This window comes from Aulonocara sp. 'chitande type north' Nkhata Bay, linkage group LG9, assembly GCF_057382095.1.
Source record: "Aulonocara sp. 'chitande type north' Nkhata Bay isolate Kocher_YH1m ecotype deep benthic linkage group LG9, A_spYH_male_GT1.1, whole genome shotgun sequence".
Taxonomy (NCBI): Eukaryota; Metazoa; Chordata; class Actinopteri; order Cichliformes; family Cichlidae; genus Aulonocara; species Aulonocara sp. 'chitande type north' Nkhata Bay.
The window spans coordinates 16,777,697-16,795,306 of NC_141352.1; the positions used below are offsets into that span (position 1 = coordinate 16,777,697).

The 17,610-nt window shown below is 41.6% G+C and overlaps 1 protein-coding gene across 2 annotated transcripts; it reads right to left on the bottom strand.

Annotated features, from left to right (window-relative positions):
* Positions 1 to 10,969: 10,969 nt before the first annotated feature.
* On the bottom strand, positions 10,970 to 15,976 carry LOC147321913 (peptidase inhibitor 15-A-like). 2 transcript variants are annotated; one of them, XM_086305133.1, is made up of 6 exons: positions 15,733 to 15,976; positions 15,250 to 15,576; positions 14,276 to 14,394; positions 13,240 to 13,372; positions 13,040 to 13,155; positions 10,970 to 12,295 (listed from the first exon to the last, which is right to left on the bottom strand). In XM_086305133.1, the coding sequence occupies exons 2-6, from the start codon at positions 15,523 to 15,525 to the stop codon at positions 12,160 to 12,162; spliced, it is 780 nt and encodes a 259-aa protein (XP_086161259.1). In that variant the 5' UTR covers positions 15,526 to 15,576; positions 15,733 to 15,976; the 3' UTR covers positions 10,970 to 12,159. The 2 variants fall into 2 exon arrangements, with proteins under 2 accessions (XP_086161259.1, XP_086161260.1); XM_086305134.1 differs by having other exon boundaries at positions 15,668 to 15,976.
* Between the last annotated feature and the right edge of the window lie 1,634 nt (positions 15,977 to 17,610).

The window sequence follows — 17,610 nt, forward strand, 5'->3', positions numbered from 1 at the left end:
ACCACGCCTCTCCTAACTTTGGAAACAGCTCACACCGCTTCATGGCGAGACCTCTGTGCGCTTCCGGGGCAGTGCGTGCATATTTCTTTCTCCAGTGATGCGGGCAGAAAGTAAACCTTATACTGTGAGACTCTAAAACGCACAAAAAAAATCAGATAAACGTTTTGTTTATATTTATTGATTTTGACAATGAGTTTATAATGTTCGTGACGTCATTTAGTAGTTATACCACCTGATCGTTGATTGGCTCATCATTAGCGTTTTGCGATTTCAGCCTGGAAAGTGATTTTGTTCAAAACCGCATTAACTTAAATCAGATCTACCTCATCTTTGGGTCTCATTTTCCCAGGTCTGGCTGTTCACAGGTGGCTCTCTGTCTTCTTCTTCTTCTTCTTTTTTCTTTTTCTGAGGTGGGGGGGTTTGTAACTAGAAAACCAAGCCAAGCCGTGAACTTGTCGTCACTGTTTCCCCGCTCTCTCCTGCAACACAGACTGAATTCCATAATGGAAACAGGCACGTTTTGTCTTTTGTCATCTGGTCATTTTTTACTGGTAGCTATGGCACATGTGGAAACAGTAGACCTGGGTGTGTTTACCCCCCCTCTACCCGGACAGGCTTACTTTTCCACCAGGGGAGGCACAATGTTCTTGTGTTTTACAATAAACTGCAGGCCGGCCAAGACAAGCATGTGCAGCAGTTTTTCCCCTGCTCTCCTCCCCCCAACACTAAGCAAATCCCCTTGTTTCTATGACTCCTTGATGTTTTTAGCACTTACACATCAGGTGTATCAAGCACTACACAGAAAACTCAGCTATGTGTGGATGCCTATGAATTTGAAGTTGTAAGATTTATAATCTGTGCCAAATTTCACAACTGATGTATTATAAACAAATGTAACGCTGGGCAGGATACACGTTTGTGTATTAATAAGGTGTGGCATTGCACTCAAAGCTATAAACAGAGTCTGGCTTTCAAGAAACAACTTGTCAGTGGACTACAGTATCATTTTAATGGAACTATGAAGTTATGAAACCCACAATTAGCTTAAAAGAGTTATAAGTGCAGTTTATCTTTGCATAGAAATGGGCCTGTGGCTGGTGTATTATTATTATTATTGTTATTATCATTATTATTATTATTGTATTGTTAATGTGTAAGGAGTAGCTTTTCAGAGGTACAGCTCATGATTTTACCTTTAAACTTTGAAATACATTTTTTTTATGGAAACTGCAACAGAAGCATCTTGTAGTCATGCTGTGAAACAAGCCAAGCTGACTGTGCACGTCTGGTTCAATCCTAAAAAATGCATTTTGTTAGCTGTCAGATAAATAGTGCAATAGAAACGAAACAAATAAATGTGTGCTTGAGTTCCTTTACTTTCTTCCACCGCAGCCCCCAGCTGATGAACTATCAGTGGGAACTGAGAACAAGACGTATATAAAAGCCTTTCTTCCAGGCTGCCTCTGCTTGTCTAACCTACTTCATTAAATGTGATACAGAGCTCACTTTGGTGACTCAATCTGAACTTCCATAAACCTGGGATTCACCGTCTGCTTCCCGGGTCAGTTGCGAGGGGTCCTCGACCACGGCTCCAGCGTCCAGCCACCTCTCCGCTGTCAGACCCAACAGGACTTTCCCAAGTCCTCATCACAGCAGCTGAAATAGCAATGTTCTTCCTCACCGCTCCCAGGAGGGATCGCAACTCTGAAAACACTCATTCATCTGCAGCAGAATAAAATGCTGCACTACATTTAGATAAAACATGTGCCTTGAAGGAAGAGAGCTCAGTGGGTGTGTGTTTGTCTCTGTTTAACGGGAGGAGAGTGAGAGGTAAGGCGGCAAAGTGGTGGCGTCGTCCGTTTGTCCGTGCATCCGTGCGTGTGTGTGTGTGTGTGTCTTGGCACAGATGCCTTCACAACTTAAATATGAGCCGATTCATAAAACATACAATTATTTTAAAGACTCAAAATAAGTTTTATGGGCCGAGGGTGTGAAAGGACCTAAATCACATGAAAGTTGCAGCTGAATTACACAGTCTGACTGTGAAAGGATGCCTCTGACCTCGAGTATGAACAGTAAACTGTGTGGATAAAGGAAATATTTACCAACTGTTCAGGGATTTCTATGATTTATAGTGTGGTAATTTAGGTCAGGCCATCTGTAACACGCAAGTCACTCTCTGATTAATGTTATTACAATGCCTGCCAGTAAATATACACTATTTGTGCCAGCAGTAGAGCAATATAAATGATTTCATGCCTAGGCGTCTTGTGTTAGCAGCCTTTCTTTCTTTTTTTATTTTCTTTCTTCTTGCATCTGCTATCTTGTACCTGTTACTGGGTTGTTTTTCTTATGATTTCATATTTTTCCCCTGTTTTTGTTACCTCTGCTTTCTCCACCTGAAGTTTCTGCCTGCCTTTGTTTTCACACCAAAACATTCACTTTCTCCACTCCTATGCTTGCTCCTCTCTCTCCTCGCACTTTCTGTCTTACCCACACAGCCATTGTGAAGCCATGTGGGCCCAGATGCTCCATTCTGTACCTCCTCCATTCAGCATGTGGTCTTGCGAGAAACCCCGTGAACCCAGGAGAATGCATCGGTCGTGCCAGGCCCCGCATCTACACAACAGTAGCCTCTGGACACAGCAGCAAACCACACAAAGAGACTCGAAGAACACTTTTTGTTGGCCCATGTTATCTGGCACATTGCTCTCTAATGGTTCTGGTTGGGCTCAATTGAGGTCAGAGTGTTGGAACGGTGTTGGGGAGTAAAGAGCATCAAGGTCATTTGGCTGCTGTTCTACATCATTGCTTTTGTGACATTATCAGCAGCGTTCAGCAGAAGGCTGCCTAAGATATCGCCTGCAGGCCAGCTTGGGATTAGTTTGTCTGTGTCTACCCTCTTGTGGTCAAGAGATGCCAATGCATCTGTGAGCGGTGCACAAACTGTTCTCTGTTTTCCTGCCAGGTCTTATTGCAGGGTTGTAATCAGGGATTTTGCTAGAATGTGTCCAACTGAAATACGAAGCCGTTAATACACAAATGTTGAACGATCTGTTTTAAATCCACTAGTCTTCTGTTGGTGTTGGATTCAAACTTCTTTTCTGCGAGATGTAATTTTATTTTTCCAAAGATGACGATTTTTAATTTCTGTTGTATTTTTTTCCTCTTCCATCCCTTCCTCTGTTTCACTTTCCATTTTCATTTACAGGAAACTGTGTTAAACCACGCTGCCAAACTTCACAGCCCAGGACATGTCCAATTTACCGCACAAAAGTAAAAGTAATATAAAACAGTGTCACTTAAGTCAAAGAGCAGAAATACTGTCAACAGCGTGTCAAAAGTACTCATTATGTGTAATTTCAGCTCGGAGCCTTTCGCTGCTTTTTAATGGTTTTTAAGAGCCCTGAAAGTCTGAAACCTTGCATCATCTTTGCTTGTGTCTGTAATGTGTTATTGGTTTACAGTACACCCAGTACACTCTCCTGTAATACCATACTAAGCAAAAATCTTGAGCCAGTTATTCATGTTTTGCTCGGAAAATAGGAAATAGGTCCAGTGATTTATTAAAACGTGCAAACATTCATGGAAATACAGTAAATTAGGCAAAAGCAGCGTCTGTACAGTTCTTCAAAAGTCTAAATTTGGTATGACCACCTTTATTCTTCAACACAGCCTTAACTCTCTTGGGCAGCTTTCTTGTAATTTCTTTAAGTAGTCTTCAGGAATACTTATCCAGGTTTCCTGTAGGACATCCAAAGCTCTTCTCTGGATGTTGGCTGCCTTTTATTCCATTCTCAGGGAATAGTGAACGGATCAACTGAAGGGCTCAGGTGCTGTATCAGGTCTTTATTTGTTCTTGTTTCTTTTTTGACATGACTTTCAGATGCTACTGCCACTTCTTCTTTTGGGACAAACTGCACACAATGCCAAGATATGCCAGGCTTTCAGCTAATTTGGGAATTCACTTGTTGGTGCAAAAATACTGTTATGTGTAGACACAATGTTGATTGATTGAGTTAGGTTCCTTTTTATGCTTGAATGTTTGAGAGATCAGTGATAAGTGGCTTAACGAAGAAAGACCACTCATCTGAAAATGGGGAGGTACAAGGCATGGACCAAAAATGTCAGAAAAAGCAGCCAATGTCCAAAGAAAAACTTGGAAATGCTTTAGAAAGCCTGGAGAGCTACTGCACATTAAAACATCATAAGAAAGCCTGGCTCCTTGGAAGCAAAATGTAAAGAAACAAAGTCTTTTGCAGAGTAGTGAACATTTAATTTGCTTTCTGGGTGTTTTCTTAAGTCACTTGTGTGTGACAACTTGAAAAAACCCCACCATGCCTTGTTCCATAGGTTGCTCCATATGCTTTCATGCATGCAGAAAAATAAATGCTGCTTTGAAATGCAGTGAGTAATAATATAGAGCAGTTTAAAAAGCCAAAATTGAGAAACTCTATATGTCACACATCACTACACACAGTATTATTCAAGCTTTAAATTGCAATCTGTAAACATCCTGTAACTGCCGTTTAAAAAGATACAGAGGTGACACCGAGCAGGCTTTTGAATCACAAGTGTGTGTTGCCTCCTGAACAATGCTGGCTCTTTCTATAATATGTAGTATTTATAAACATTTTGACTTGCTTGTAGGGAAATGCTTGACAAATATCAAATCTTCCCTTAACCACCAGGTGTCAGTATCTTTTTATATACAATGTGGATCTCTCAGTCAACCTCAGTTCCTGATGACAGGCTAAAATGCTTCAGCTCCCCCGCTGTAACACCACAAAAGGAGCTCTGGGTAAACTGAGGCACTTATCCATCGCTCAGGCTATTAGGGTAAAATCCTGAGCAAACAAAAAACCTAAAGTGATGATGTAGAGACAATAGACGCTGGGGAATTGTGGGTATCTAAATACACCCTTGATTCATGTCAGATTTCATGATGTTACCAACTGAGTAATACTAGCAGAAATGTGGCTCCCTTGAACTGAATGTTTGCAGATTACTGCTTTTGCCCACAAACCGACTGAAACCAAAAGAAACTCAACACAGTGATGCCAAATACACTGCGGTCTAATGTCACCTTATATTCTCCTCGGGAGAGAATCCCATAATCATGCAGTTTCTTGCATTTGAAGCGAAAGTTGGTTTGCCGCATTGGATGTCGAAACCCTTTCTCAGTGACCAACTCAGTAATACAAAAAAAGAACAGTTGACAGGGTTATTTTTATGAATTTAGAGGGTTTGGGGTTTATTTAACCCTGAATAGAAAATGCGACGCATAATGTGGGAGCAAAAGGGTCAGTGTACCATGAATTGATATCAGCATCAAAGCCACGCTGAGCTTGTTTGGCTGAGTGTGTAAAAAAGAGTTGAGAGTGAAGGAGGAAGCCCATCTGATTAGGCAGCACTTTCCCAGCACTGTGCTTCTGGGACGACATTGATTTTGGCCCGTGTTTTGCAGCTGCAGGATGTCGCTTGTCTGAAGTCCCTGCTAGGCCCTGCGAGGAGGCTAACTCGGCCCCATCCAAAACAAAGACTACAATAGGATATGGAAGGCAAACACCAAACGCGGGCAACCTTTGCCTCAGTTTGTGTTCCTAGACTAAGCGAGACGGGTCAAGTGAAGCTTGTTTCAACATTAGACATGTTGTAGATTCAATGTTATGGCCACTGCAGGTCTGAGATGTCAGTTTGAAAGCATATAATTACCTTTAATGTTGCATATGGTGAATATAGACTATACAGTTTTATGACAAGACCCTGCTTATGTGCTTTGTTGTAAAATTGAATATCTATGCTGAAGTATGCCAGATATGCTTTATTTATATTTTACTAGTCCATGTTAGAAACTTACTTTGCCAAGGAAAAGTCACCAGACAAGAAAAGTGACCGTAACACAAGCCAGCTTGAGCTGAACTGGTGTCTTGTTTCATTGCGGCTGATTTCGAGAAACATCAGCGTTCGCTTGGGTACTTCTAGCGTGGTGAGCATGTTTAAACCCAGCCATGAAAACCTTCTGTGAAATGAAATGTTTCCCACCCATATTATGACAGCTTTGTCTTGAATATAGACAAAAATAGATGCCTGAGACACCGCAAATGATTTGTGTACCTGAAATGCTTTATTTTTTACTCCTTGTTTGAAGTAAGGGCATCCAGCAGAAAAGAAGAAGTCACCCTGCATTTAACTCCCCAAGACATTTATGGACACAATGGGGTTTCAGCATGGACATGACAGCGTCTGAGGAGAGCCAAAAACATACTTCGAGTAGCTGATGTCAGTCTCTGGGAAACAGGTATGTCAACAGGCTCATCCCTGACCTGTCGGAGGTGTGAATATGTACTTGTGGGTGATTATTTGATTGATAAGGATGTTCAAATTTGACCTTTGAAGCAGCTGAATAAACAAAAATTCCACGAGTTTGTAAAACTGAGTCTATCATCTATTTGCAAGACGATAGACTCAACTCTTCTGTAGATGGTGAAGTGGAGTACAAATGATGACTTGTGCACAGTTTGGTTGCAGCAGCCTGAAGAAGGTAGATGGCAGATGGCTCACTGGAAAAGTACTCAGTCACTTACTCACTCACTCATTCACAAAAAGTTTTGGAATCCAGCTGATGAAAAGCATCTTATTAATTTAAGCCAATCTCTCCTTCAAGGTCAACACCTTGTGAAGCAATGCACCACCACATATCCTTGCTATGTCTGGGTTGCTCTTTGGAAGATTTGCTTGCAAATGTTTTCACATTTGCAAAGAATTCATTCCCCAGGGTAACGTCCTGACATGTGTACCTGAGTTATGGTCCATGTCTGCACTGAAGGAGTTTTTTTGCTCACCATCCACCATCCTGGCCTGACTACCTTCTTCCTAAAAACTACAAATGCACAAGTGCAAGTGGGCAAAAGAGAACTTCTACCAGGAAAAGTCTTGGATGTGGTGCAGAGCTGCATAAGAAAATGACCTCGAAGGGAGCCAAATTTAAATCAAGTTCCATTACTTTTTCATTTCACCTTGTAAAGAGGAACTGAGAATGAACGTGAGCAAACAGAGCATGAGCTTGACTCTTGTCTGCAGGTTTTATAAAGCTCAAAATTAGAGCGGCTGTTTCTATTGTATTATTTTATTGTTCCTGTTTAAGCCAACATGAACAATAAAATCACCGTCTTCTGACCAATCGAATCCCAATGAGCCGATTTCATGATGGGCCTTTCATTGAGTTGAAGGACAAAGTCAAGCATCAAGGTAATATGTCAGTTTTAATTTCTGATAATTTATATGCAAAACTTTCCTTATCATCCAAAACACTTGTCTATAGGACTTTCTGGATTAGCTGCATTAGCTTTGTAGTGAGTGTGGTTCTCAAAGATAATGATGTGTCTATCTCAGCCTACAGCAGCCTAACGTCTAAGCTCCTGAGGGTGACAGATCTTTATTTGGCAATAAAACTCTGCTGACTTATTTATTTTCCCCTCGCCCCATAAGCACAAGGAAGTAAAAAATCTATGCAGACACTCTTCCTCTCTCTAAGCTCACTAAAAGCCAGTTTCACCCAACCTGTTTATGCTTGCATTACAAGGTGATTTATGATCTTGTGCGTAACAGAATTTACACTGCTGGTTTTTTAAATTCACTGAGCCCTTATTTTAGCTTTTTCTTTCCTAATAGCAGCTCCATTTTGATGTCCTCAAGCTGCTCTGCTGCTATGCCAGTAAAGGATTTTTGGGAGGTTTGCAGACAGAGCGAGGCTTGGACAGGGCACAGGGTGCATTTCCGATGGTTGAGCTGCAAGGGGAACAAACTAAACATAGTTGTTGTGCTTCGGGGGGACTGAAGAACAAGGAAAAATACACTGAATAAAAACGAAGTCTCTCCCAATATCCCCTCTGAGGCAAAGCGAAGCCAAGTTTTCAACCATTCTGTGCAGTCAGGGAGGGCACAGAGGTTGTAGAGTACAGAGACGATAAAGTGGAGGAGACTTTTTCTACAGCTGTGCACCAAATATATATTTAAAAAAACCCTTCTAACCATCCACACAAAAGATTTATCCCTCTTCTTCGTTATTATACTCAAACTGTGACAAAGTCTTTCTCATACTTCTCGCCATTATTAGATTTGGATGGCTCTTTGCACATTTGGAAACTGACTCCTCGCACTCACCCGCTCCTGGTTCATAATCTATCAACCTGCCAAGGTCCTTATGAAGTCTCCATCCTCTTTGTAAATAAACATTTCACCACCTTCACACTTGAGGGAGACTTAAATGTTTCAGCAGTTACAGTTTATCCGACAGGTCGGTAATTCACGTGTGTTATTAGGAAAAGTGGTGCACCTTCAGACGAGATCGCAGATGCATCATCATCGCCTCGGTAGATGCTGGCACAGGCCGACAGTGTAAGCCAGTTGAAGTGGATTTATTGCTGCAGCATCTGGGGACTGAACATCTGTTTTACTTCTCCAGCTTTCTGATTGTGTTTAACTCGTTTTTTGGGGGGGTCTTTGAATGGGTCCTCATAAGATTTTATTCTTCTTGCTTAACTACCACGTGCTGGGTGAGGGATTAGCAGCATCATACTAAAAAAAAAATTCTTGCTGGTTAAAAATCTGAATCTAAATATAAAAACAGTTGAAGCTTGTTTTCCTGAATGAAGTCAACTGAAAGACCACGTGTGGGTTGTTATGATCATGAGCCCTAAAAAAATCACGGGAGAAACGTAGTTTAACCAAAATGTACCAATTTATTAACCAAAAATAACCACAAAAAAACCCCAGTCATGTTAGTTAAAGTGTCAGCAGCTTTTTGGCTGTTTGAATGTAAGGTGTATGGTGTTGTATAAAATAAAACCTAAAATAACCAGGCTGAAGCCATCCAAAGAAAAAGTATTTAAAGAGTCAGCAGTTAGACTGGCCAGGTGCACTGACAAAGTTTGGCTACCAGAAACCTGCAGGCTTTCCTGGTAAAGCACTAAAAAGCACTAAACATGCCTCCGTTATACCTTTCTATACTCTCTGATCATCATCATCATCATCATCATCAGAGAGCAACTTGTAGACTGGAAGAGCCAGTGAACTGAACCTTTAGGATAGTAGGCAACCTGCTCAACCACCCAAGGTACAGCCATCCCTACTAGAGTGAGGGCTGCCGTTAAATAGATGTTACCACAACACCCTGACAGAGAATCAAATTGTTTACAAGTTATTTAGCACCAGATTCTCGATTGGGGAGAGGTGACCATCATTCAGCCGTCCTCCAGCCCCGTCACGAACAGCTGTCCTTTACCGGCAGGCCAGCTATTTGAGACAAACCGAAGATCCACAGCGATACAGTATCAATGCATCTAGACATCATTCTGACTTAGAGGCTTTCATTTAAGATCCCACAGATGATAGCTTTGCATGTTTGGCTCCTCAGCCAAGCGCACGCACCAAATTTCTGATCTTAAATTGGCATTTGAAGAGTAATAAATGGGCCAGTATTTATAAAGCACCTTTCAGTTTGAGTACTCAAAATGCTTTCTACTACAAGCCTCGTTCACGTTTTTTTCTATACTTACAATAACATACTCACACAAAAGCAGTGGGGACAATTCCAACTTGAGTATCTTTCCCAAGGATACATCAAGGTACAGACTAGATAAGTTGGGACTGAACTACTGACCTTCCCGTTAGTAGATGACCTACTCAACCTCTTGAGCAACAGCTGCCCACAGAAGCAGCTAAAATGTGTCACTGCTAAAAGGAGTTGAGGGGTCACGTTAAGACTAGCCAGTCTGTTTTGTGGAACTAGCAAGCTGATAACAGTGTCCTTCAGAGTACTGGGTCTGCACAACGATGTCAAAATAGAAATCTGAAAAAAGCTTAAAAAGCGTCACTACAGGAAAAAAAAAAGACATAAATGACAAACTCCAACAAACAGCATCAGGTTTTAAGTGTAAATTAACTGTCAAGTAGAGGTTTTCAAAGTGTTTCCACTCATTCATTAGTAAGAAGAAGGAAGAAAAAAGCTGAATTAAGTCCAAACTCATGAATGTTATGGACATATTTGTTCCCTTTCCAATTTACACTTCATTTGCAGGTGTTTTCTTGCTCATGCCCTCGAGCCATCACAAGCTGCTTTCATCCCAGCCCAAACCCATGTCCTTAACCTCTGCTCTGCTTCAATCATTGATGGATAACATCCACAGCAGACTGTCTAACTGGTCGCCGCATCGCGCTCCGCATCCTGATGATGTGACTTTTTAAACACTCACTATCATCTGTTTGGCGCAGGACCTGGCATTTACACAGACGGGAAGATTTTTTCCCATGCATACTAATGTGTTCCTCAAAAACTCTCTGCTGTTTAGTTCCAGGGAATGGGCTGCTCTTTCTGGCTGCAAAAATGTGCAGGAAGTGGTTTGCAATTGTCACGCTAAGCAAAGGTTATCATGAAAGTGTTTAATAGTGCAATGCTGCTGCGCACACCAGCGGCTTTACATCCTGACTTCTCTCCCTGTGTTTCTACCTCTTACAAATTTTTCTGCATCCACTGTTTAGACCATCCCATTTTTACAATTTGGCTACGTCTCCGATGATACGCCTCTTTCTACATCCAGCATTCTTGCTGCTCGTTGCTTCTCCCCCTCAGTAAGGTCGATGGTTTCAGTGGAGAAACCCAAACATGACAGTCCCCTGAAACCCTATCAGTTATCTGTTCATTTATGTAGACACAGACCGTCGGGGCCAAAGTCAACCTTCTCTTATTAGGATTCGGTTGTAGCCTGAAGATGTTTTCTTTTCTCCCCGTTTTTGCTGTTGATACGCAGGATGTGGGGCTTTTCAAGGGCACTCTTTAATTGAGAATCAAAGAGTCAGAAAGATAATCAATTTAAGACAACACAGAGCAGACGCTGGATAATGATACTGCTTTTAGCCAGAGGGACGACATGAGCTGCCCAAAGCATACAACGGAACAAACAAACAATCAAAATAGAACATTTTATTACAAGTACAAAACACAAACGGAGAAAAGGTTCACAATCAGTGCTGAAAATGTTAATTTCTTTTGTTTTTTTAACTCTTTTTTTTTTCTGATTGATTAAAAATGATTTCATTGCACTCCAATCCTTTTACAAAACAAAAATTAATATCACTTAAATATATATATATTTAATATAAAAATGAATAACTTACAGTATATTTGAAGATAATCAAAGTATAATGATTATCTACATATACAAAAAAATAATAATTTTTGAGTATTTTGGAAATTTACAAACAATTAAGGTGCACTCAAGTGCCTAAAGCTTGGCTACATCAGTGATTATAACGAAATACATAAACAACATCAATAGACTGTATATAGTGGTAATATACAGTAGGATTCCAATAACAAATATGACTATATAACAGATATGTGGGTCAAATGATTTTATGTGCTTCTTAGAATACAAAATGACATGAACACTGTATGAAACCTGTGAAACGCCCAAACGGATGAAGTCTCTGTAATGGTACACAGAGAAAATGCATTGTTTTGCACTTTAAACAAACGTCCAACCACTGAGGTGTTGTGTAACTTGACAAGTTGCTTTCCCACTCTAACTGATGTATATTCTGCACTTTTGTCAACAAACTTGCTGCCGGACACAAGCTGGAACTGCAGCACACTTGAGCTTATAAGCTGCTGACACTGGCATTGTGGGGGGTTTCCCCTCTGAGGTCAAAAGCTTTGATCCTTATATCAGAGCATTCCTGTGAAGGCAGAGCACACAGCATGGTGGTGTGATGCCCGTAGCACCAAAGTGAGCAGCTATGAGGAGTTGTGATGGTAGTAATGTCCTTTATTACCACACTGTCAGCTGTAAACTGGTATAGTAAAAACCACGCACTGTACAGTCTGCGCTGTTAAAAGGACCCATTTTACATTTAAATATATTGCATCAGTTAAAATAGTCTTTGCAGTTTTGGTATAAAACAAATTAATTTACAGATTATTTACAAGTGATCAAAGCTAAAATTTTACGCTGCCTTTAAATGCATGTTTCTGTCTTTAAATAAGCCCATATATACAAATTAGCGTGGTCCACGACTATTGTGCAAATCCTTACTGGATTAAAATAATGTCTCTGTGGTACTGTAGGTTGTCAGCTTATGTTGAGAGGAAACCTTTGTTTATTTGAACCAGTGCAGGTAGTTTGTCTTGAGAGCGGGGAAGCACATGTTGTTGCTGCACGAGCCCCCGTAGCTGGGAGGGCATGCGGAGCAGGGTACGCCTACTTTGTAGGGAGCCTCTCCGATCCAGTTACCCCTGGAAGACAGTAACATCTAGTGTGAATGAATCACAAAAATAACCACAGAGCTAGAAAGGAAGTAGCAGTTGCCTAAGCGATAGATTTTCAGCCATTTTTTCAGTCATTCTGTGGTCTTCATTAGCAGAAAGACTACCTGGTGTAGAAGATCTTTGGGTATATGACTGAAACATTGAGTACGATCCCTAAATGGAAATGGGTGTGAAATTGCTTTTTACATGTGTAAAAAACATAAGGTTCAGATTTCAGTGACTATTGCATATTCCAGAGCCAGCTGGCATCATGCACAGAACTTCTCGTTGTAGACCGTGACAACAGTGACCTCTGCAGGACCGTGTAAAGCACAAGAGCACTGAGACCACATTCCCAGTTAGCAAGCTAAAAGTGGGTCATGAGCCAGTTCTTCTCACACGTATGTCTCAAACTAGTGAGATTAAAGAACCTCGGGTCACAAGTCAGTCACAAGTCTGGGTGTTCTTTGATTCTCTGAGATATTTAGAGACTTTTTCTTTTGGTTCGTGGCCCTCCGGTGCTTTGGTGCTCCTACCATAATGGGTGGCATTTCGCAGCTAAGCACAGAACAGAGCAAACTGTGTCAGGATTAAGCCTGTCGTTAGCGTGTCGTCATCAGGTTAACAAGTTCATTAGAAATAAAAGGTTTCCTTTCAGCGTGAAAGCTACACTACGTGAGATTGTGTAACATGAACCACACAGTTAACTGTCAGGTTAGCAAGTACACTTACTTAGGAGAGTAGTTGCAAACTAAATATGTCGCCCTCTTCCACACCGCACCCCACACATTCATGTTGTGGCACGTGTGCACGGCACAGCCGACTTTGTTGGATGTTGCCCAGACCATCTGCATATTAAAAAGAGCAGCTGTTACTTGAAGCCCCCCCCAGCAGCATTTCTACTGTAGCCTGAGTAAGTGTGCGACTACTACCTGTGTGTAATGGGTACACATGGGTCCGTAGCATCTGAGTGGGCACCGAGGGTTGCAGTCACGGGGGTAGGGGAAGGCGTAATCTTTCACCTCATCATACCACGGCTTCACCAGCTGAAGAATGGATCGATATCTGTGAACAGAACACTTAAATTTCAGCAAGACTCATATTATCAGTTGTGACTTGTGTCATTATAATTTTTTCAAGCAAATGGGAGATCACAGCATTTGCAATTCCAGCAGCAGGGGAAATGATGGGAAAATTATGAAAATCTGTTATTTTGTTTGACAAATTGGAAGAAGATTAAAGAACTGTTTACTATAGCCCTGATCTAGTTTTGTCCAGGTATGTGTGAAGATATTTTAGTTTCCTCCATCGGCTGACATCTCATATCTTAAACCCTTTAGTTTTCCAGTTTAGTCACTCACCTCGGTATGACTATAATAACCGACTTTCAATGGTTTCCATGGTTTTCAATGGTTCAGTGCCACATAAACACAACACCTTGATATTGTGATATATATAAGTGTCAGTATAATGATTTTAAAAATCTTCTTCTTCACATTGAGTTTTAGATATGTTTGTATCCTATACACTAAGATACTGGCAAAAAAAAGTAAAAAAAAAAAAAAAAAGTTTTCACCAATTTTTGTGGCTCCACAAGAAACATCAGTTTCCTTGTTTGTTTTTAGAGATGTATTAATGAGTTCAGAAGGACATGTTCAAATAGCCTGTACTCCATGTGGCTCCTCAATAAAATCTAAAAGTAGGAACACATGAAGGTGCCCTCTGTTTCCAAATGGAAAATCAAGACCCAGTAAAAGGGACAGGCTTTTGTCCTCATGGGTCATGGCTGAAAGCAAGGTTTTTGTGTTTATTTGAAGGGTTACAGGAGCATTCCTTAGCCAGTCACCAGGTCACAGTGGAAAAACCTTAAGGGGAAAGAAGAAGGGGGCAACAAGGCAACGACCATGACTGCTGAGAGAGGGTCAGCAGATGTCAGGGAAGGGGGGGGTGGAGTCAAAGGTCACTCACCGTCCTGTCCTGACTGAGAGGTTTTGACCCAGGAACCTGAGGAGGTGAGGCGGCCCATGCTCCCACAGGCAGGCATGAGCCCAGTCCTCGGCCGTCTTTGCCAGTGTGTCGTCCCACACCTAAAAACACACAGAGATTAGGTGGAAGCAAGAAAACCCATTACATAACCAAGGGGAAAATATCAGCACAAGATCTTCATTTAGCAGCGCGATATGAGATAAGAGTTGGCACACTGAGCTCTTAGCAATGTTGCAGGCGTTACTATGGCAAAACACAAAAATCATCCATCGAATTAGTTGCATAAGAGGAGACACTTTGTTTCCTAGTCACCCTTACTGAGTGACCCTTTCGAGGAATACATTTTTTATTATAATGAATGAAGGCTGAACAGCTTGTTCTACACTTGCACACAAGGGTGCCATTAGGAATGGATCATGACTGCAGCCCTTTAACAAAAAGTAGTCAACTGATTTTTTAGAGGAAAAGGACAACACTAATAATATTTTACTGATAACACAACGTAAGAGCTGGAAATGGCAGTTTTAAATCGAAACACATCAGTCTAAGCGCTTATGTTTGTCAGCCAAAACAGCATATGTCCAAATGAACAAAATGCAAGCATCAAGTCTGTTTTTGGACTTGAAACTCTTTAACATCTAACAGGTCAACTGGATGTTTCCATTACAGCAGGCTTCTGGTATTATACATGACACCCTCTTCTTTTGGAAGTGACTACCTTGGTGGTCTGCTGCAGCATGATCTGCTAAACAGCTGATGATGTCAAGTAGACCCTAAAAACGCTTCCTAAATAAAGTAGTGCGACTATTAAAATGAGCTAGCATTACTTTCATAGCTCTTATATTTCATTGGTGCATGTTGGAGGTGAAATATCCTGTTCATGGAACACATGGCTGCAGTAAAATCGTGCAATAAATATATGTATATATATTTTTAAATCAAAATCTGTCACCTACCATGTATTCCATATTGGATGCCGGAGGAAACACTTTGCCTCTCACTTTGTTGTGGTAATCAAGAATTGCGAGCATGTCGTTCTGACTAATGTACCGCTTCCTCCTGGTTTTTGAAAAAGTCACAGTGTCTGTTCCAAAGTCGAGCGCTGCGCCGAGGCTGGTGATATTGGCGGCTGGCGGGGACGTGGACACAACAGGAATAGTCACTGCCAGTGCACTTGCTCCGCAAGATATGCACAAGAGTACTAAGTCTAAGGTAAATAGCTGAGGTTTCATGTTTGCTCTTTAGCAAACCGCAGAAGAGAATATCCCACGTCCTGGAGGACTCTGAAAAATTAAAAAAGAAAGAGAGAGAGAGAGAGAGACTTAATGGATTGTCGTTTAAAAATGCGATGCACTACAATCCAGGTACGCTTACATCAAGTTTAAAACCTCCCTCTTTGTAACAATACAGTACAGCAACACCGGTCGCATTCCTCTTACTTTTCCTTGCGCGGTATCACCTCTAAAGCCTCTGTGAGGGATCGGAGAGAGGGAGGGCTGCAAGTGGGTAGTTTTTGCGCTTTGCAAACTTTGTGAGTGTTTCAGGAGAAGTCCGTTTTTTCGGGCTTATATATGGTAATGGGGAATGCAGGAAGTGAGTCTGCCTCGGAGGTAGACGAGCCCCTCCTTGACACCTGAAACTAGGGTTGCCAACCGTCCCTTAAAAAACGGAATCGTCCCGTATTTAGAAACAAAAGCACACGTCCCGTGTTGAGCTAATAAGGGACGCACTTTGTCCCGTAATACAGTGAGAATCAAAAGTAGTCTATAAATGTTAATGGAATTAACGCTTTGTTTGAAAGCATAACTCCCAGCCCCTCTCCTGCTTTGTGACCAATGAGCTGACAGCACACTTATGACAATTCAGATTACCGCTCATCTCATTGGTCGAGGAAAGGTCGCTTGCGGAGAAAATACCGGAAGACAACAAATGACCACAACAAGAAGCATGGCCAACAGGGGAACAAACGCCGACACTGCGGTCTCGGACGACAGTACACCTAAAGCTGGGCAGACACTGTGTGATTTTTTTCAGTCGCGTTATTCAGCTCCTGCTCAAACTGCACGATTGACTCGCAGGGGTTAGAAGTTGGTAGGTCACGATGCAGGTCTCACACTATACCGCCCGATGCTCTGATGCGACCCGAGTGCTCACACTGTGCCTCCATAACATGAAGGTTATAACAGAAAATCTGTCGCTCTGTCTTTCACTCACACAGACACACAAACCACCACCATCAACTTTGCTAAATTGCTAATGAAAAACATTATCAGGCAGCTGTGAATGAGCAGCAGTGTAAATCCAACTATTTTCACGGTTGTTGTGGTCGTGATAATTTTGTGATGCCACATCGAAAAGGCTCGGATGAGCTTTCCGAAGTTCTACAAGTTGTGCCTCCATCGCTTGTGTCCAGATCACACGCTGCACAGCCGTGCTGCTCCGTCTTTTTCACCGACGTTTACGTGTTTGCGCGTGAGCAGTGTGAGCGGCTCACGAGCGATTGATGATCGGGAGCTGCTCGAGGTGTTAATCGCTTCTCGTTACCCCACGTATACTACACGATGCACGATGAAGGCCAAAATTGGGCCGATCACCAAATCGGTCGCACGACTCAAAAATCGTCTCAAAATGGGCCAGAAGCCCAGCATTAGAGCAGCAATGTTTGTTCGCTCAGAGAAAGAAAAAAAGACTGCAAAAGCACAGGGAGGAATGGGAAAAGGGAAACACCTGGCTGGAGAAGGTCACCATAACACCTATAAAGCGCACTGCACTGTGTGCCGGCGCACTTTTTCCATAGGCATGCTTCTAATGGTGGGCACATGAAGAACATGAGGGGCGTGAAAGCTCAGGGAACCCTTAACCAATTTCTTGTCCACCAGGCCACGGCAGAAGCAGATATGGTATGTAAACACTGGTTTGTTTTTTAAACCCTCTGGTTAAGGTTAATATGGGCATGTGCAGTGAATATCAGCGCTATGTGGCCAGAAGTGTGATAATATAATTTATTTTGTGTAATAAACAACTGCAAGGATAGATGATTACAACAAATAGATGACTAATACATAAAAGTAATACATAGATGAATAATGATGATGAGTTAAGATGCGTAATCATGGGAACAAGTGGGTTTACAAACAGGAGCAGCTGATTAGCATTAGAAAAGCTGAAATAATACCTCAACTGAAGCCAATTGTACTAAATGCACTAAATGTGCACAGTTACAAGAATATTTTTCGTTCTATTGCTTTCTATTAATTTATATAATTTTAAGTTAAGCAGGACAGAGTTCTTTTAAAGAAAGATTTACTTTTATTCTC